At 37.0% G+C, this 18,406-nt stretch overlaps 1 protein-coding gene across 1 annotated transcript in view; it reads left to right on the top strand.

Moving 5' to 3' along the window:
* TFAP2D (transcription factor AP-2 delta) overlaps window positions 1–18,406 on the top strand; it is a 56,596-nt gene that overhangs the window by 27,234 nt on the left and 10,956 nt on the right. The window contains exons 6-7 of the mRNA XM_047734221.1: window positions 2,033–2,174; window positions 7,587–7,700. Of these exons, the coding sequence (XP_047590177.1) occupies window positions 2,033–2,174; window positions 7,587–7,700 (256 nt within the window). The remainder of the gene's footprint in view (window positions 1–2,032; window positions 2,175–7,586; window positions 7,701–18,406) is intronic.

Raw genomic sequence — 18,406 nt, 5'->3', positions numbered from 1 at the left:
TAGTGTCTGTGAAAATGCTTTCCAAATAACTTTCTGTGACAATATTGCAATATACAGATATATCAATATCCATAACTCAACACAATGTACAAAGATGACACTGCGAACGGGTTATTGTGTTATATTGTGTTAGTGGCAAGAAACTTGTAAATCCCAAGATCACATGAGCTTATCCTCTGTCATGTGTTAGGGTCACTGCTTTAGACTGTATGCTTCAAATCTGAAATGTCTTGAATTATCTCCCTTCTGTCATTTTTCTAGCCAAAGTGACCTTCCTATATGGCATTACAATGTCTTTTTTTTTTTTTTAAAGATTTTGTTTATTGGTTTACCAGAGAGAAAGCAAGCATAAGCAGGGGGAACGGCAGGCAAGGCAAGAAGCAGGCTCCCCACTGAGCAGGGAGCCTGATTCAGAACTTGGTCCCAGAACCCCGGAATCATGTGACCTGAGCCAAAGGCAGACACTTAACCGACTGAGCCACCCAAGCATCCCACAATGCCTTTATTTTTTTTTTTCCAAAAAAAACCTTTGTGCCATTTTTCTGTCAAATATGCATACATTTTCTTTCTCTATTGGTTACGGGGATAAACTGTTAGTAATAAGCCCTTTAAAAATATTTCTTGTACATTGCAGCTTTATCTAAAACCGTGACCCTTCAATAACCAGCACTACCCAGACTCCTCAACATAGGGACCCTCTGCATGTAGTTATGCCCTCTTCCTATTTAGAGTGGATGACTAAGAAGGATGCTTCCTACCACGTGAATATGTAAATCTTAACTAAAAACTGGCCACTGCTTTGAAATGGGGGGGGTGTGTGGAAATCATGATCCCTAATTCACAAAGCATTATCTGATCTAATCCCCCATGTTGACCACCTTTTCCCCCTTTGAACATCAGTAAAACATTTTCTCTCTAACACTCACGTGATTCTTGTAGTACAATAGCTTGTGTTATAAATAATAACAACATAATGTCAGTAAACATGAGCAGATGATAGTGCTCATATAGGTTGCTGCGTAAATTAGAAAGTGCTAAAAAAAAAAGTGCTACTCAGGTGTTTTTTGCTACTGTTAGAAGAGTGGTTGTCATTGTCCTAGAAACAGGGACGGCCCTTTTATATCCCTCATTACTCCTACATATGCACTGCACCTTGAGCAAAGTAGGAGCTCAGTATATGTACAGTGAAAGCTTGTTTCTGTTTTTGTTTTGTTTTTTTGAGTTTTTGTGCTCAAGTGAAATTTGGCTTGAGCCTTAAAACTATTATTGTTTTCAAGGTTGAACTTTATCCCCAAATCTTACTTGGCTGATAAGCCATTTTTTACCTCATTTCTTACCAATTTATTCAGGTTTAAGATTTTTGTGGAAGACTAAAAGTTATTTATGATTTTACTATACTTAAAAAGCACTGTGTTTTTATTAGTGTGCATAAGAAGCATTGCACACTGTGCTAAAAGGTACTGAAGACTGCCATGAAGCCTGATACGCTGGTACTATGATCACAGAATATTGCATCCTTGCAAACAGAGTGGTATGAAATCGATAAAATACATTGTTCTCCCCTTTCCAAAGTCTTCCAGGTTCTTTGGAAAGTTACTTGGACCCTTTGTCAATATTTTGATAGATCTCCTGGGAAAGACATCTGAATGTTTCAAATACACTAAGGTTAGGTTTTAGGTTGATCAACAACAGAATGGCAAGCCCATGGAGTTTTTCCCTCTGGCATTAACCTGTAGGATCTAAGAAGCTAAACTGATGTCTAGGAAAGTCAAAACTTCTAGATCATTGTTCTTGTTTTCCCCACAGTTTTTCACATGCCCCTGCCTGGTAAGTAGCTTCTCTATTCCTCAGTTTCTCCTCATCCCACTCTATCCCCCACCCCAAAAGTCTTTTCCCTAGTATTATTTAGAACCAATAGGAAAAAATGATCTATTTGACCACAAGGAAGGAGGAGGCTTAAGGAAAATATAAAGTGTTACTCTTACTGAGTTTAGACATTTGTGGAAAACTGACTTTTGTTGTCTGCCAACAGGGGAAGCTTTACACTTGGCTCGGGATTTTGGCTACACTTGTGAAACAGAGTTTCCAGCCAAAGCTGTAGGAGAACATCTTGCCAGACAACATATGGAACAGAAAGAACAGACAGCACGAAAAAAGATGATCCTAGCGACCAAGTAAGCAGAATGGGAAGCTCTGTATGCCTTCTCTCAGTTTTTCCATTTTCTTTGAGTGAAGGAAAGAGTCTAGAAAGTACCAGTTCTCTAAAGCAGGGGGTCTCACGTTTCAGCAGCTAGATATATTACACAAGGACACACCCTCAGTCCCGGCCTTGTGCCATAGCAAGATTTACAAACTGCCTTTGTTTAGTGATGATGAAAGTTTTTAGAAAACCTCTTCAGAAAATGCCGGCATTCTTAGGAGAAAAGTATGTTTAGGAAATGTAGATTCCAGGCAAATATGTCATTAACTTCTATGTGATTTGGTCTAAACCACTCACTGCACCTTAATACATGAGGGTGAAGATCTCTAAACACTGTGAATGTCTGGAGAATATGAAAAAAGAGGACCCAGGTGTGTGAGAGGTAACACAGAGTCCTTTAGGACCAAGGATCACCATCACTGCCCCCATCTTTTCTAATGTATAATTAAGTAAACAATCCCTATCCTGCCCCACCTGAAGTGGTGATACTGTCAAAAAGAAAAGGTGTCATGTATGAGAAAGCTTCTGAAAATTGTAAAAAGTCCAACAAAAATGTGAATTAAAATAATGACAGAGGGCACCTGGGTGGCTCAGTGGTTAAGCCTCTGCCTTCAGCTCAGGTCATGATCTCAGGGTCCTGGGATCGAGTCCCACATCGGGCTCTCTGCTCTGCAGGGAGCCTGCTTCCTCCTCTCTCTCTCTGCTTGCCTCTCTGCCCACTTGTGATCTCTCTCTGTCAAATAAATAAAATCTTTAAAAAAAATAATAATGACAGAGATGATGTAAGAAAGGGGAAGCTTGCATAAGATGAGTTCAGACTCCCTCAAACTTGACAGTTCTTTGATAAGGAATGGAAGAACTACCATAGATGGTGTGAAAACCCAACAAAATAGTCAAACTGTGCTGCAAGTCATGTTCAAACTTCTAGAGAAAAATCTTTCAGACAGTAGCTAATTCTTACTCTCTTCTCTTTATTAAAATAAGTTATGCTACATAATAGACTTAATAATCTTGCTAATTTCCTAACTGTATATTCAGATTTTAGAACTAATAGTCTCAAGTGGGTTAAACTATCATCTCTAAATTAGTTTCTTATTTGGGGAAAACTTTCAAAGAGAGTATAAGGTAGATCACGTTAAAGACGTTGCTTCTTAGAAACTGATGGAAAAAGACTTCACAACAGGTTAGCTAAAATCTAAATGGCCTCAAAATGCATAAAACCAAAACTAAATATTTCTTCTACGAACTTCTAATGTCACATAGGTCTTTTTGTGTGTTTTTATAAGTTTAAGGGCTTAAATGGGATACCTACCATCCAACAGTCTTGCTCATGATCCTGAGTCCCTTATTTGGGATTGGTGCTGCTTGTGGCTGCACTGTTTGGGTTTGGGATATACCTGTGTATTACTCTTCAGAGAATAACTTAGATGGTTCGTCTTGCCCCAGAGGGAAGGAAAACAAAAGGTGGTGGCAAAAGGAGAAAAAAGTAAAACAAGGAAACGAAAGGGAAAGGAACAGCTGAGAAAGAAAATGAGGACCAAGGGTTAGAAAAGAAAATTATAAGGCAGGTATAAAATGTGGATTTAAGATTTTGGAATAGACCTTATTATGTGCAAGCTCCTGAAAACTTGCTGTTAAAAAGAGCTGAACCTGGATTTTTTTGTGTGGCTTATCTCCTGGGGGATCTTTTCTTTGGTTTTGCTTCTGCTCTTACCCCCTTACACGGGAGGACCCAGAGGGGTCTTCATCAGTAATATTTCAGTTTCTCCAGGAGGAGTAGAAAGTACACATAGACAGTATGAATCCTCAATATCATAAAGACGTGTTCAGATCAAGAGAAGAATACACTGCTAGAAGTTAGATAGTGTCCTGCAGGTGTTTCCAAAGCATGGTCTCTTTCTAGCCAGCAGGATTATACAGATTTTTCCAATATGTATACCCATAGGACACCTCTGAATGACTCGGTTATCCCCAGATATGCATTATCCAAGAGAAGTCACCTTTATATTTTCTACCTCGAAATTAGTTTGTTGAGTTTCATCATGCTTATTCTAAGACTTTCACTCCCTAATCTAGAGCAGTCCTTCTTTTTGTACCCCTTACCCAATGAGGGTTCCATAGCTGCTCACCTCTACCGCCCACAGCAATGCCTCCATTAACATCCAAGTACCCATTTTCTTGAGAGTTCCCATAACTCTGTTTAAATGTCTGTACATTCAAACCGATGCAGAGATTTTGTTTTCATAGAAGTCCAATGTTAGAACTTGAGGGGATTAAGAGAAATATTTTCATATTTGCCCACGTTGTGCTGAGACATCTATTTTACAGTAGTGGATTCAACTTGGGAGTAGTATTTTCCTTTTGCCTAGGATCTCAAAAATGTCTATTTTTAGATGATATTTTGGACTTCGGTTTCATAAAATATTGTGAGAACAGAAAACATGTACTTCTTTAACCCTCTGCCCATAGCTGGACATTTGTAAACCATTAAATAATCAAGAATTGCGCTCACTGATTCTAATAACCTGAAGTTTTGTATGAGTAAATAGGTCATAAATATTTAGAAATTAGGAGAGAGCCTGTATAATTTTTCTTTGTCTTTTTGGTTGTGTATATCCGTCCCATCTTCTTATTGGACAATGTGAAACAAGAATGAGAGACTGTGTAGTCATTATAAATATATACAAGACAAGGAGTCATCAACATAAATGGATAAGTTAAAGGATATGTAGGAATAACAAGCTTTTCCTGCAATATATGAATTGATCCAATATGTGTTCTGAGCAGTTTCTAATTTTCTAATAGTGAAGTTTTGGATATTTTCAATTAAAATCTTCAACATTGAAATTAAGTAGCCTACATGGATATGCATGCATTCTAGTTAGCTCGTCTTTGTTCACAAGACTGTGACAATTGCATCAAAAATACATATGAATTTCAAAATCTTTGGATAAGAGATCCAATAACTGATCTGCATTGTTGGATTGGCTTACATGTTTCTCTTTTGCCTCTATGAATAATGGATTCAGTTGTATTTAATTGTGTTGCCAACTGTAAAATTAAATGAAAGGCCTATTGACTAAGGGTAGAGCCTCCTAATTCCTCTTAATTTCTTGTGTTTTTTTGATTAACCAAATATCTTGGTGTAATTAGACAATTATATAGGAAGGACAGAAACTGAAATAGACCATTTTTGAATTCTAAAAATGTACTGGACAAAACATTTCATTCATGGAAAACACATTAAACTTCTTCATTGAATTTAGAACTAAATATGCTTAACATTTGATCTGCATTAAGGTAAAGCAGAGTCATTAACATGTTTTAATTGTTACCATAACAATAATTGTCAAAAAGGGAAACAGAACTTGAAATTCAGACATCAGCTTAAAAATTATGTCCTTAAGGACAGTGACGTAAGTGATAAAGTTAGAATTTATGATTCACCGAAGATCATCTTGTGTTACATAATTCATAATGTGTCATTTTGTTTTGAGAGACGAGTATTTCTTATTGTAGTTTTATAAATAAAATTTAAAATAAGGATGAGACTAGTCATAAAAATAATAACTCCATAACTGTCATAATGAGATGATGATCATAATTGCCCAAGGGGAGTCTCCAAATTGTCATCTGTTTTTAAGTCAAGAAGCTGTCCTAAATCAGTGGGTTAAGAGCAGCGGAATCAAATACCAGAGGTCAAGAATTCTGGAACTGCTCCTGGTACAGCTTCCTTTATAGTGTAGCTGAATTGCTTAGCACAAGTTCAATTTTTCCACACTTGGCCATTTCCTCATTTATTCAGCAACTTTAAGTTTATTATAACTTGCTGTATTATTTATACAAAGTACAGTATAAGGAAGTTGATTTATCAGCTTATAAACTAATTTATTCAATCATCCAAATAATTCCAATATCATACCACAAGAACTAAAGCAATGTTTCAACATTTGAATTTTTTTTTCAAGATTTTATTTATTTATTTATTTGACAGAGAGAAATCACAAGTAGGCAGAGAGGCAGGCAGAGAGAGAGGAGGAAGCAGGCTCCCTGCTGAGCAGAAAGCCCGATTCGGGGCTCGAACCCAGGACCTGGGATCATGACCTGAGCCGAAGGCAGGGGCTTAACCCACTGAGCCACCCAGGTGCCCCTCAACATTTGAATTTTTAAATATATTTTAATCTGATATAAAATTAAAAGACTCATTTTAAACAACTCCAATATTTTTTTATAATAATGGTTCCTACTGATGATCTACCAAATAGTAATTCATATTGCCAGTCTGAAAAATGATAGCATGAATCTGGATTTAAAATTTTATTTAGAAATTGCCTAAAAAATAAAGATAACAGTATATCTAACTCTACTCAGTAACACAAAGTAACAGATAATGATGCCCTACCAAATGACATCATTTGATGCTATCGACTGGCATCAGAAACTTAGTTTAAATTGTCATAAATCTGAAAGTCAATCAACTAAGTCTAACTCAGAACAGAAAAAGTGATAAATTCAGATCAAATATTCTCAATGAACATAGACACATGCAGTTGTTAAAAGCATGCATTAAGATGCTATATCTCAGAGACTAAAACATTAGCTGGAGGATATGGAAGATCCTCTTTGATTTAGAGCAGATCAGGACTCTTTCTGGCTTTTTTTTTTTCCTCTCCTTATGATCCGCTTTTACTTTCAATTGGGTTCACAATGAAAAGGGCAATTTCTGTGCACTCACACTACCTGAAAATCACACTTACGGGTACCTTTTGCAAGAAACAATATTACATGGGACATAACAATCATTTTTGTGAAGCTAGTGGGCTGAATTGTAGTAAATGATTTTGTACTTTAAATAGTAAAATATGAATTCAGTTCACAGGAGTCTAAATTCTAATGAAATGCTGGGAAACAGGATTTTCCAAAGTCTGCTTGAATCATGGCCTTGAAAGGAACCTGTAACTTGATTTAAACTTTTTACAAATGTGATATCCCCTCCAAAACTCATATTTTAATTTCTTAAAAAACAATGGTTCAGTGTGATTCTTTCATATAGATTTCTTTATGCTGAGGTTGATCTGTGAATATTCTCCTTAAAAATGAACACAGTTTTGTCAGTGCTCATGGGCTGTTGATCACTTCCAAAATTCTTACAGTTTTCCTATAGTTTGGGAGCAAAGTCACCATTGTGAACCTCATCTGTATGTTGTAGATGGAACTTTGGAGGTTGCTTTATGAACATAAACCTAGTCCTCTTTTAATTAATTAATTATAATTTTTTAATCTCATCCTCTTTTAAATGAGAAAACAAACTTTTGGTAAATGTCATGGGATGAAATTAAAGCCCCATATTAAGAGTTCAACTTCAATGATGAATCTTTTATTCTAGACAAATTTGTAAAGAATTCCAAGATCTCTTGAGCCAAGATAGATCACCACTGGGATCCTCCAGACCCACTCCAATTCTAGACCTTGACATCCAGAGACACCTAACACATTTCAGGTAAGACTGGTTTTCCAATCTCCTCAGACTCTCTTTTAAATTCTTAAATCATCTTTATTAACCCAGACACTTTTGTATTCCTATCATAGTTCTATTTAAAGATAGCACTTATATATTCATTTAGTGACTGACTAGATCTTTTGAAATTGCAAGCATCTAAGATCAAATTATAAAAATAACTAATGCATGAAACATTTTAGATCAGAAAATTTAGCGTCTTTGTGCAATTTTGAGGAAATTGTGACTTTGCAAGTGAACAGTATTATTTCAAGTAAAAGCACTTTTGAATCAGGATTCTGAAATCATTTAAATACTTCTTTATTTTGGTGAGGCACATTGTTGAATGGACAGGTGATATGACACAAACTAATGGGACATTGTACACTGATTTTACAAGTGTATATTAATAATTTCTACCCAATTAGAAACTGCAAATGGCTCTTAAATTAGACCACACACGTGTATTTTAAAGCTCCTGGAATGTGTTATTGAAAGCACATTTAATATTTTATTTTCTGAGATGCTTTGGAAAAAGAATAGAATTTTTTTTCTGGTTAATTTATACCCTACATGCAATGTGGAAAGAAAGAAGATAATTACTCAGGTAACTTCCAGTTTCAAAGCTCTAAAATTCTAAGCTTTACATGATATTTCTCATCAATGTAAAAAATATTTTATCCTCTTTTAACTATCACTATTTGGTTTAAAAAAACAATGTTAAGCAGGGGGTCCTGCAGGGGTGGTTCAGTTGGCTCACCATGTTGATCTCAGCTCAGGTCTTGAGTTCAAAACCCACGTTGGGCTCTGCACTGGCTTGGAGCCTACTTAAAACAAAACAAAGCAAACAAACAAACAAATAAAAACAATGTTAAATAAAGACAATTGTACATTAAATTTTAAAATGTTTTCAGTACCTCTCACCAATGATAATGCTGTCGGGGAGGATACTCCATTATATAAAATAGTAGATATTTTGATGAGTTGGAATTTTATCTGCAACATCAGAGACTTTTAAATAGAGTATTTTATCTTGCATCATGCCACAAGTCTCCTTAAGATATGGTAGATACATCTTTGAAGACTATATTTTGGGTTTACTTTCTAAAAATGCACCAGATAGACCAAAAATCTATCTCACAGGACTTCTCTCCCAGCACTCAGTTGGGTTAGTGAAAGTGAGTATAATAACACTGGTAGAAATTACAATGCCCAGAAGTTAAGGGGAAGAGGCTTCGAAGTCCATAGAACCATCTTCAAATCCAGACCCTCATTCAGGTGAGCTGGGTAGTTTTGGGGTAACATGCATTCTTTCCAACCCTCAATCTCCCTAGCTTTAAATCAAATAAGAACCCTTCCATTATATGACAGTAGTAAGCTAACATGACAGAACGCATATAGGGGAGCCGGGCTGACTTGTAATTCTGGATATTGAGGCCATGAGTTCAAGTCCCACCTGGGGCATAGAGCTTACTTTAAATAAATTAGTACGTGAGTAAAGTGTGTAAACCTGGCAATCACAGACCTATACCCCTGGGGATAAAAATATATTATATGTTTATAAAAAGTTTTTTAAAAAGGATATTATTCCATTAAAAAAATTAATACGTGAAAAATAAAGTGAGATAATGAATATAAAGTAAGTGTTCAGTGAATGATGGGTTGTTTACTTTGCTGCCAGTCAAGGTTTAGAAGGTATGGTTTGCCTCACTGTCCTATCTGTACAAATATTTTTCATATTTTTTATCCACAATAAAGATATTTGTAATTTTTACAGAAGTTCAGTTCTGAACTTAATTTTTATGCAAATTCAAGGTCTTGATTTAAGGAAGTTTGTGAAGTGACAAATACACTCTATGGAAGAATTTACTGTTAAAACACAGGGAATTCAGGTTTTATATCATAGTTACGAGGTTATTTCCAGTTACAGGTGCTGCAGCCTTCATCAGACAGTGAGCTGTCCTTTTTCAGACTCAAAACAAAATACAGCATCAATGTGTAAATTGAATACTAGCGACAGTGTGAAATAAATAGGCAAGCCATGTGTTTGCTCAGCATAGGCACAATCTGCTAATTTATTGATACTTTAGTTAGTTGCCAAATCAATGCCACAGAACTCCTTAAAGAGAAAACTTTGACTTCTAAACTTGAGCTGAGTGTTTCCTTCCTAGGCTTTATTTGCTTGTATTTACCTCCCCGCTATGCAGAATATGGTAAGAAGCTAGTCTGGTGTTGTCCAGAAAAAAGCTACATATAATGAAAATTGCTCCCCCCTCCTCCCATCCTCAGTTAAAAAAGAGATTATATTTTGGGTTAAAACTCTTAAGGTTATGTATGGCTGCAGATTCTCAGTCACAGCAATTTGAAATATACAGCCATATGTTAAAAGAATTTAACACTACATGGTATATCTACTTATAAAAGTATCATCTATAAAATTTTGGTATTATTATTTATATATTAATATATATGGGCACAAATATAATACATTATTATTATGAATATTGTTATATATTAAGTATTTTGTTATATTAAATATTATTTAAGTATTATAAATATTGTTATATATTAAGTATACTTAAGTATTAAGTATATATTAAGTATCAGAAAGCTATGATTTCTTATTTATTGTGCCTTTTTAAGATTTTCCAGATTTTTTATTTGCTTTGCTTTCACTACATTCCAGATTATTTATTTTGATGAGATGTTTCGATTTCATATGGAAGGTCGTAGGATGATAGAAATCACATAACTAAAATTCACTTTATAGCAAACTTCCTAAATTATATCTTTTTTATTGTGATAATAAGCACTTAACAGAAAATTTATCATCTTAACCATTTGTGAATGAGCAATTTAGCAGTGTTAAGTACAGGCACATTGTTGTGCCAACAACTCTCCAGGACTTTTTCATTTGGCAAATCTGAAACTCTATAACCATTAAACAACTCCCCATTTCCCCTCTCCCTAGCCCATGGCAGCTCCCACTCTACTTTCTGTCTCTGTGAGTTTAACTACCCTAGATGACTCATGTAAGTGGAATCCTACAGCATGTCTTTTTGCGACTAGCTTATTTCACTTAGTATAATGTTCTCAAGGTTTATCCGAATTGTAGCATGTGTCAGAATTTCCTTGCTTTTTAAAACTGAGTAATAGTCGTTGTTTGTATATGCTACATTTGCCTATCTACTCGTTCCTTAATGGGTACTTGGGTTGCTTCTACCTCTTGGCTGTTGTGAATAGTACTGCTATCAAAATGGATATGCAAATACCTCGTTGAGATCTTGCTTTCAATTCTTTTGGATATATACCCAGAATAGAATTAGTATATTCTATAGAAATTCTTTTTAATTTTTTGAGAAATTGTCATAGACTTATAATACATGAAAGAGATTTTATAATAGAAGATGAAACAGAGTACAGGTTATTACCTGAGGTAGTTAGATAATGCGTTCATCTTTCTATCCACAGTACTTGACACATGGTATGTACCCAATTAAATATGTTAGTTGTTTTTCTTAGTGTCTGCACCATTTTACATTCCCACCAACAGGACACAAGGGTTCTAATTCCCCCACATCCAAACCAACACTTACTATTTACTGTTTCTATTTTTTTTTTAATTTTATTTATTTATTTGACAAATACAGATCACAAGTAGGCAGAGAGGCAGGCAGAGAGAAAGAGAGAGGAGGAAGCAGGTCCCTTGCTGAGCAGAGTCCAATGTGGGGCTCCATCCCAGGACCTTGGAATCATGACCTGAGCCAAAGGCAGAGGCTTTAACCCACTGAGCCACCCAGGTGCCACTCTATTTTTGTTTTTAATAGCAACTATCCTAATAGGTATGAAGTGATATCTCATTGTGGTTTTGATATGTATGTCCCTAGTGATGAATGATGTGAGGCATCTTTACATAAGCCTTTTGACTGTTTCTATGCCATTTTTTGAAGAAAGGTGTATTCAAGTCCTTTACCTATTTTTAATCTGGTTATTCGCTTTTTGTTATTGAATTGTAAGTTCTTTATATAGTCTGGATATTAGCCTCTTTTAGATATAGGATTTGAAAATATTTTCTTTCATTCTGTAGGTTGCCTTTTTATTTTGTTGATTGTGTCCTTCGATGTACCAAAATTTTTATGTTGTTCATCTTGCCTTTTTTTTTTTTAACTTTTATTGCCTGTGTCATATCCATGAAATCCTTGGCAAATTCAAAGTCATGAAGCTTTCCCCCCATTTTCTTCTAAGAGTTTTATAGTTGTAGGTCTTATGTTTAGGTCTTTGATGGATTTTGAGTTTTTATATATAAGGTAAGGTGGATGTCCACTTTCATTTTTCTACATGTCTTTAAACTATGTCCTTTTAAACAAAAGATATATGGTTAACATTTCCAATTAAAAACCAAATCAAAGTCTCCTGATGTATATCAAGTTTAAATGTATCTTTTTTTTTTTTACTCTGCATTTATTTTAAAAATCCTCAAAAGAATAGCTTAATAGGACAATAAAGGTCAGTTTGTAGTCTGACCTTGAAAAACACTTCATTCATACTTTTTAAGTGTAGCCCTTAAACCTGGTTTCACAGCAAAATCTCTCTTGGAGGGGCGCCTGGGTGGCTCAGTGGGTTAAGCCGCTGCCTTCGGCTCAGGTCATGATCTCAGAGTCCTGGGATCGAGCTCAGCAGGGAGCCTGCTTCCTCCTCTCTCTCTGCCTGCCTCTCTGCCTGCCTCTCTGCCTGCTTGTGATCTCTCTGTCAAATAAGTAAATAAAATCTTAAAAAAAAAAAATCTCTCTTGGAGCTTCTTAAAAAAAAATCTCAAAGACAGTACACTTTTTAAAGTACACTTTAAAAGTTCTAATTTAACAGGCCAAGTCTAGCATTGAACTTGAGCATCTGGGTTGTTTGCAGAACTCTGAAGTTTGTTCTAATAGTTAGACGGCTTTGGGAACTGCAGCCCTAGGATGTTTCTAGACTATTAGCTTTTTTTTTTTTTTACTTTGGAAGAAAAACAATTCTAATTCATTTTTAAAGTGACACTGAGAATTATATTCTGTCTTGTATACCAATGTATTGAAAGGATTCTACGTTTATTATTCTGCTAATAATCTGGGTAAAAACATGTCGGCATGGAATGTGTCTCTTTCATAATTTCCTACTGACAGCGGTAACTTTAATTTTGATAGAAGGATAAGTTCAAGAGAAAAATGAGTCAGAAAGGAAGCATAACACATTTGACTTTGAAAACAGTCCATTGGTAGAATCTGATTTTTCTACTGTGTTTGCTGAGTTCTGGCTGGGAGAGAAGTAAGGAGAGAGTGTAATCAGATAAGCATAGAGAATGCTCTAATTAGTAACATTGACTTTTGCTATTATTTTATTTGGTCAAAATATACTTCCCAATGTGGACCACTTGAATTACACCTTACAGGGTGGTTGATTTGGTACCTCGAGGGCTGTGGCTTCCTTTCAGTCCATTGAATATGTCCAGATAAAGCTAGGGAATGATCTGACCTCATAAAGCACAGATAACTACTTCCAGTTTTCTGTGGTAGTTGACATACCTGTGTGCTCAGGGAAACTGCACGGCAGTGACCTTTCTCACAATCTATAGCCTGGAAACCTGCTTGTTTCCATCAAAATGACAGCAGTCAGGCTTATTCATTATTTATAATGTACCGAGTACCACCAAAAGTGTAGAGCATACCGCAGACACTGTAACACTCCTAGAAGGGGGAAGAGAATTGATTGAAATCCGCACAAGACCCCACAGATACAATTCCCAGGAACAACAGTGGCAATTAGATAAAGGTGGTATGGGGCCTCATGGACAGAACAGACTCAGCTCAGACGGAAGCCCAGGGCCCTCATTTTCTGCAATGTTAAGAACTTCCCTGTTTGCGATCTCAAGGAGGTCTTAGCAACTTTTCCCTTCTTGATCTCTTACGTTCTCATAATCACCTTGAATCTGAAGTCAAGCAGAAACATGCCTGACAATTTAAGAAAGGGGAGAGAGTCAGACTATCTTTAATGTTCTGTTCAGAAAAAACAGCCAATCCGAAAAAGGAGGAAGCTTTCTTTCTTAGCACCCACCTTAGGAGCCTGAAATGTTATTGTTTCTTGTATTTTACAGTGGTAATGGCCAGTGGTGCAAAGATTGGGACTCAAGGATTGTCCCATTCTTAGGAACTTGCAGTGTGGAGGAAAATTACTTTCAAAAACTTATAATATATGAGAGATCTTGTAAGAAAGGATTAAACACAATACAGGTAATTACCTGGGGTAATTAGGAAATGCTTTCATCTATCTATCCATAGTATTTAGCATGTAGTATATACCTAATAAATATGTTCATTGATGTGGATTATGATAATATCTCTATTAGGTCCTGGATGTATTCTCCACTGGGTTATTCCCAGGGCCATGATGTTTTAACTGAAGCATGGGTTAGGGAAGTCAAAAAGTGAATTGACGGGATGCCTGGGTGGCTCAGTTGGTTAAGCAGCTGCCTTCGGCTCAGGTCATGATCCCAGTGTCCTGGGATCGAGTCCCACATCAGGCTCCTTGCTCGGCAGGGAACCTGCTTCTCCCTCTGCCTCTGCCTGCCACTCTGTCTGCCTGTGCTCGCTTTCTCTTTCTCTCTCTCTCTCTGACAAATAAATAAACAAAATCTTTAAAAAAAAAAAAGTGAATTGACATCACACCTTCTTAGAAATAAACCCTCCTACTCTTCCCATAATTCCTGAAAGCAAGAAATAGATAGGTACTTCCCAGATATCTGTATATTTGCTGGTGATAACATCTTCTTCATTGATTCTCAATGTTGGATGTTCCCTTACAATTTCTATTCTCCTTCAACATTTGGATCTTCTCTCCAGTGTACTTGTCAGGTTGTCACCCATTCCGGGTTTAAAAACTTTCAATGATAGGTTGTTCTTTCATTACTTACATGTCCTTTCTATCTCTGACAATCTATCTGAAATGCCTTCCTTCCACTGAGGCAACATCTGTCTCCCTAATGTCCCACTCCTTGGGGGCCTTCCATAGTCACTTTAATTCCATTTCCCTCTCAATTTCTTTTTTTTTAAATTTTTTTTTTTATTTTTTATTCATTTATTTGTCAGAGAGAGAGGAGAGAGAGTGAGCACAGGTAGACAGAGTGGCAGGCAGAGGCAGAGGGAGAAGCAGGCTCCCTGCCAGGCAAGGAGGCTGATGCGGGACTCGATCCCAGGACTCGATCCCAGGACGCGGGGATCATGACCTGAGCCGAAGGCAGCTGCTCAACCAACTGAGCCACCCAGGCGCCCCTCCCTCTCAATTTCTGAGACAGCTCTGGTGTCTGTGTTTTCTCTTGCTGGGCCATTCATCCCCCTTTTCTTTTCTTTTTTTTTTTTATGATTTTATTTATTTATTTGAGAGAGAGAGCACGAGTGGGGGAGGGTCAGAGGGAGAAGCAGACTCCCTACTGAGCAGGTAGCCCAATGCGGAACTCCATCGGGGACTTCAGGATCACCACCTGAGCCGAAGGCAGTCGCCCAACCAACTGAGCCACCCAGATGCGCCATCCCCGTTTTCTTTATGTTCCACATATGGCATGAATTCCAGTCAGCTACTATCTTCTAAGAGCCATATGCTCGGCAGCTGACGCAGGAGAGCGTGTATGTCTCTACTTGAACGCGACCTGTTTGGTTGCCTCTAAGGACCCTAAAGTGTGTATAGATTTTGTTTCTTTTTTTTTTTTTTTATTTTTTCTCCTTTTAGGAGGATGAGAAAGTGGTGGGGAAGGTAATCAACATGGATGATTCTATTAATCTATGAAATCACTCAGTGTCAGAAGAGAAATGAAGAAATTTCCATTTAATCTCTAATCTCAAAAGAAAACATCATGAATTGAATCATACAACGAGGCTTCTTAGCATGTAAGAAATAAAATTATTAAGCCTCCTTCTGGATGTTCTGCCCATTTAAGAGGACTTCCAGGACCATTTTGTTTAAGAATATTCAAAATAACAGGACTGAACTGTGAAGGAAAAAAAGTCCTGTATTTCCACTTAAGCTTCTTTATGTAAGATTGAAATTCAACTTTATAACTCAAACTTCAAAAACTGTGTGGCATTCCCAGGTGCAAAGAAAAACATACCTGTAAATGGTCAGGTCTTATTCACTAGTTAAATATGGATAGTTTCTATTTACATAAGAGTAAAAATAGTCTCCCTTGAAGTAAAATTTTCACTAGTAAAAATGTCGACTAAAAATAAAACAGGCAACAGTTTTCACCCCCTTAGCAGACAGGTGGAACTATGATGAACTTCTTGTATGAATCTACATTAAGTTACTTACATTTATTTAACATTAAGCAGGAAATTGAATTAAATCAGTTGCCAATATTTATTGTACTTCACAAGTTGCATGGCACCAAACCAAAGGCTGCAGGAGATCTATGTATAAAAGCATCCCTCAAAGATCACTTGATGACATGTTAAATGATTTTTAGGTGCAGCACACTGGAGACTAGTAATTCAAATGACAGAAACGAGAGGCAACTGTTTCTAACAAGTTCCAAACATGGCACTGTAGAAACAACATGTGTGAATAATTGGGGAATGCATAGTTGGTGAAGAAATTTGGGAATTTAAATAATTTCTGTCTTTGTTGAGCTGTGGATTGGAGGACAGTCTGGAGAGAGAGCACAGGATGGCGGGAAGCACTCAGGATGGCTTTCAGGGACCTACCTCAGTGTCTTCTTGTTACCAGTTGTTAGTGTGGATTTAGAGGAGAACTTTTACCAGTCTTGCCTCTGTACATTCATCCACATATTGATACAGTTAAGCTGGATGATCTCTAAGGCTTCTTCTAGACCAATGATATTTTACCCCATTCTCCATTCACCGTTCCACGTTAGTTAAATCATTATTTATGCTGTGTTTCTATATGATCTCATCTTTTCCTCTTTATGTTTTAGAAATTTGTTCATTTTAAAAAGTCAATAATTGTGGCACCCGAGTGGCCCAGTCAGTTAAGAACCTGCAGCTCGGGTCATGACCCCAGGGTCCGGGGATCGAGCCCCACATTGGGCTCCCGGCTGAGCCGGGAGCCTGCTTCTCTCTCAGCCCCTCCACCTTGTTTGTGGTCATGCATGCTCTCTCTCTCTGTCTGAAGTAAATAAATAAAATCTAAACCAAAAAGAGAGAGAGAGATAAGTAAAAAGTCAGTAACTGAATAGAATTCATCTAAAAAAGCACAAGAGCCCTAAACTCAGCCTTTCCATTCCCTTATTCTATATAGAAAATATGAATTGCCTGATAGGGAGAAATGTAAGGAGATAGTTCATTTATTCCTAAAATCTGTATTCTTATATGCAAAAGTAGGGTACAAGTGTTAAAAATGTCTTTACCTTCAAAAAGTTGACTTGAATGTGATTGACTTCGATGTTTCAAATGCATGTGCAATGATTATATCTGTAGCCTCCTTTGCTAATGAACTGGACTGAAGTAAAATGGAATCACAAGGACTCAATCCCCTTTAGGACCTGAGTAAGTAGCTGAGAAGAGCAGGAGGAACATGACCTTAGGGCAGTAGATGGGCAACACATACCCCAATCTGGCAGAGATTAAGGCAGTCATAACTAAACTTCTCCAAAGAGAGGTTTTGAATTTTGTAGAACTCTAGCCCCATGAGGTACTCCTTGAAGGTGTCTCATAGTCAAGTGTTTTATGGCTCAGGAAACCCTGCCTATTATAATCTGCTTGACATATGCCAGTTACACCTTAGCATTTCAAAAACTCCCAGTACCCTTTTTGAATAGAAGAAATACTCAGCTCCATGTTTCCAAAATGTGATCACAGGAACTAAACTTTTTATCTCAGAGTCACTATTAACAGCCCACGGAACTTAGGTTCTACAGAAGTTCTAGGGGAAAATGCTGAAGTTCTTCATTCTGTTTTTCCTGGGAAGGATAGCAGCCTATCCTTCCCAAGAAGGGTTTACTTCTTGGCCCTACGGGAACATACCCAACTTCCAGGCTGCATTTAAATTGAATAGGTATTATTTTAACAATGCTGATGTTTTGGACCCATGCCAAGTAAATTAAATCAGGATCTCTGGAAGGGAAACCACACATTGATATTTTTTTAATAAGCTCTCCGGGTGACTTTTCTATATATCTGTGGTTGAGAACCACTATCTGAAGGAAGCACAGAACGTTTGTGAGTGCCGTCAAGGTCTTGCTAGTGAGTAGATTTCAATAATTTCTCACCACCAGAGAACTGTATACCTTCATTATGCACTTTAATTAAACCCCATTGGAACCATTTAATGGAGTTTAATTAAACTCCACTGGGGCCATACGACAATATAATCTATGTAGAAAATAAGCACCATCAGACAGTTCCTCTTTTCCTCTGTGTCCATGCCCAAGACATAGGCTACAAAGGGTAGATGTTATCAACTTTTAAGAGGATAAGCCCCAGCTACTTTCCTCTACTCTCTGTCCACGACTTATATTCAGGATTTGCACTGCTTCCGAGAGATGAAGTGCCTTACCCTCCTAGCTCTGAAAAGAAGTAAGGTTCTGCAGAGAAGCCCCATAATCCTTTGCTGGTGTTCTCCAGGGGTGTTCCCCAGCCTGCTGCACTCACCACTGTTCTCATGAGTGGAAGAAGGCATTTTTCTGACTGCCCCCTAAAACCATAGTGGGGAGTACAGGCTGAGTCTCA

Source organism: Lutra lutra, chromosome 6 (genome assembly GCF_902655055.1).
Source record: "Lutra lutra chromosome 6, mLutLut1.2, whole genome shotgun sequence".
Taxonomy (NCBI): Eukaryota; Metazoa; Chordata; class Mammalia; order Carnivora; family Mustelidae; genus Lutra; species Lutra lutra.
Note: the sequence above shows the minus strand (reverse complement) of the source record. Positions and strands in the feature narration are given on the sequence as shown.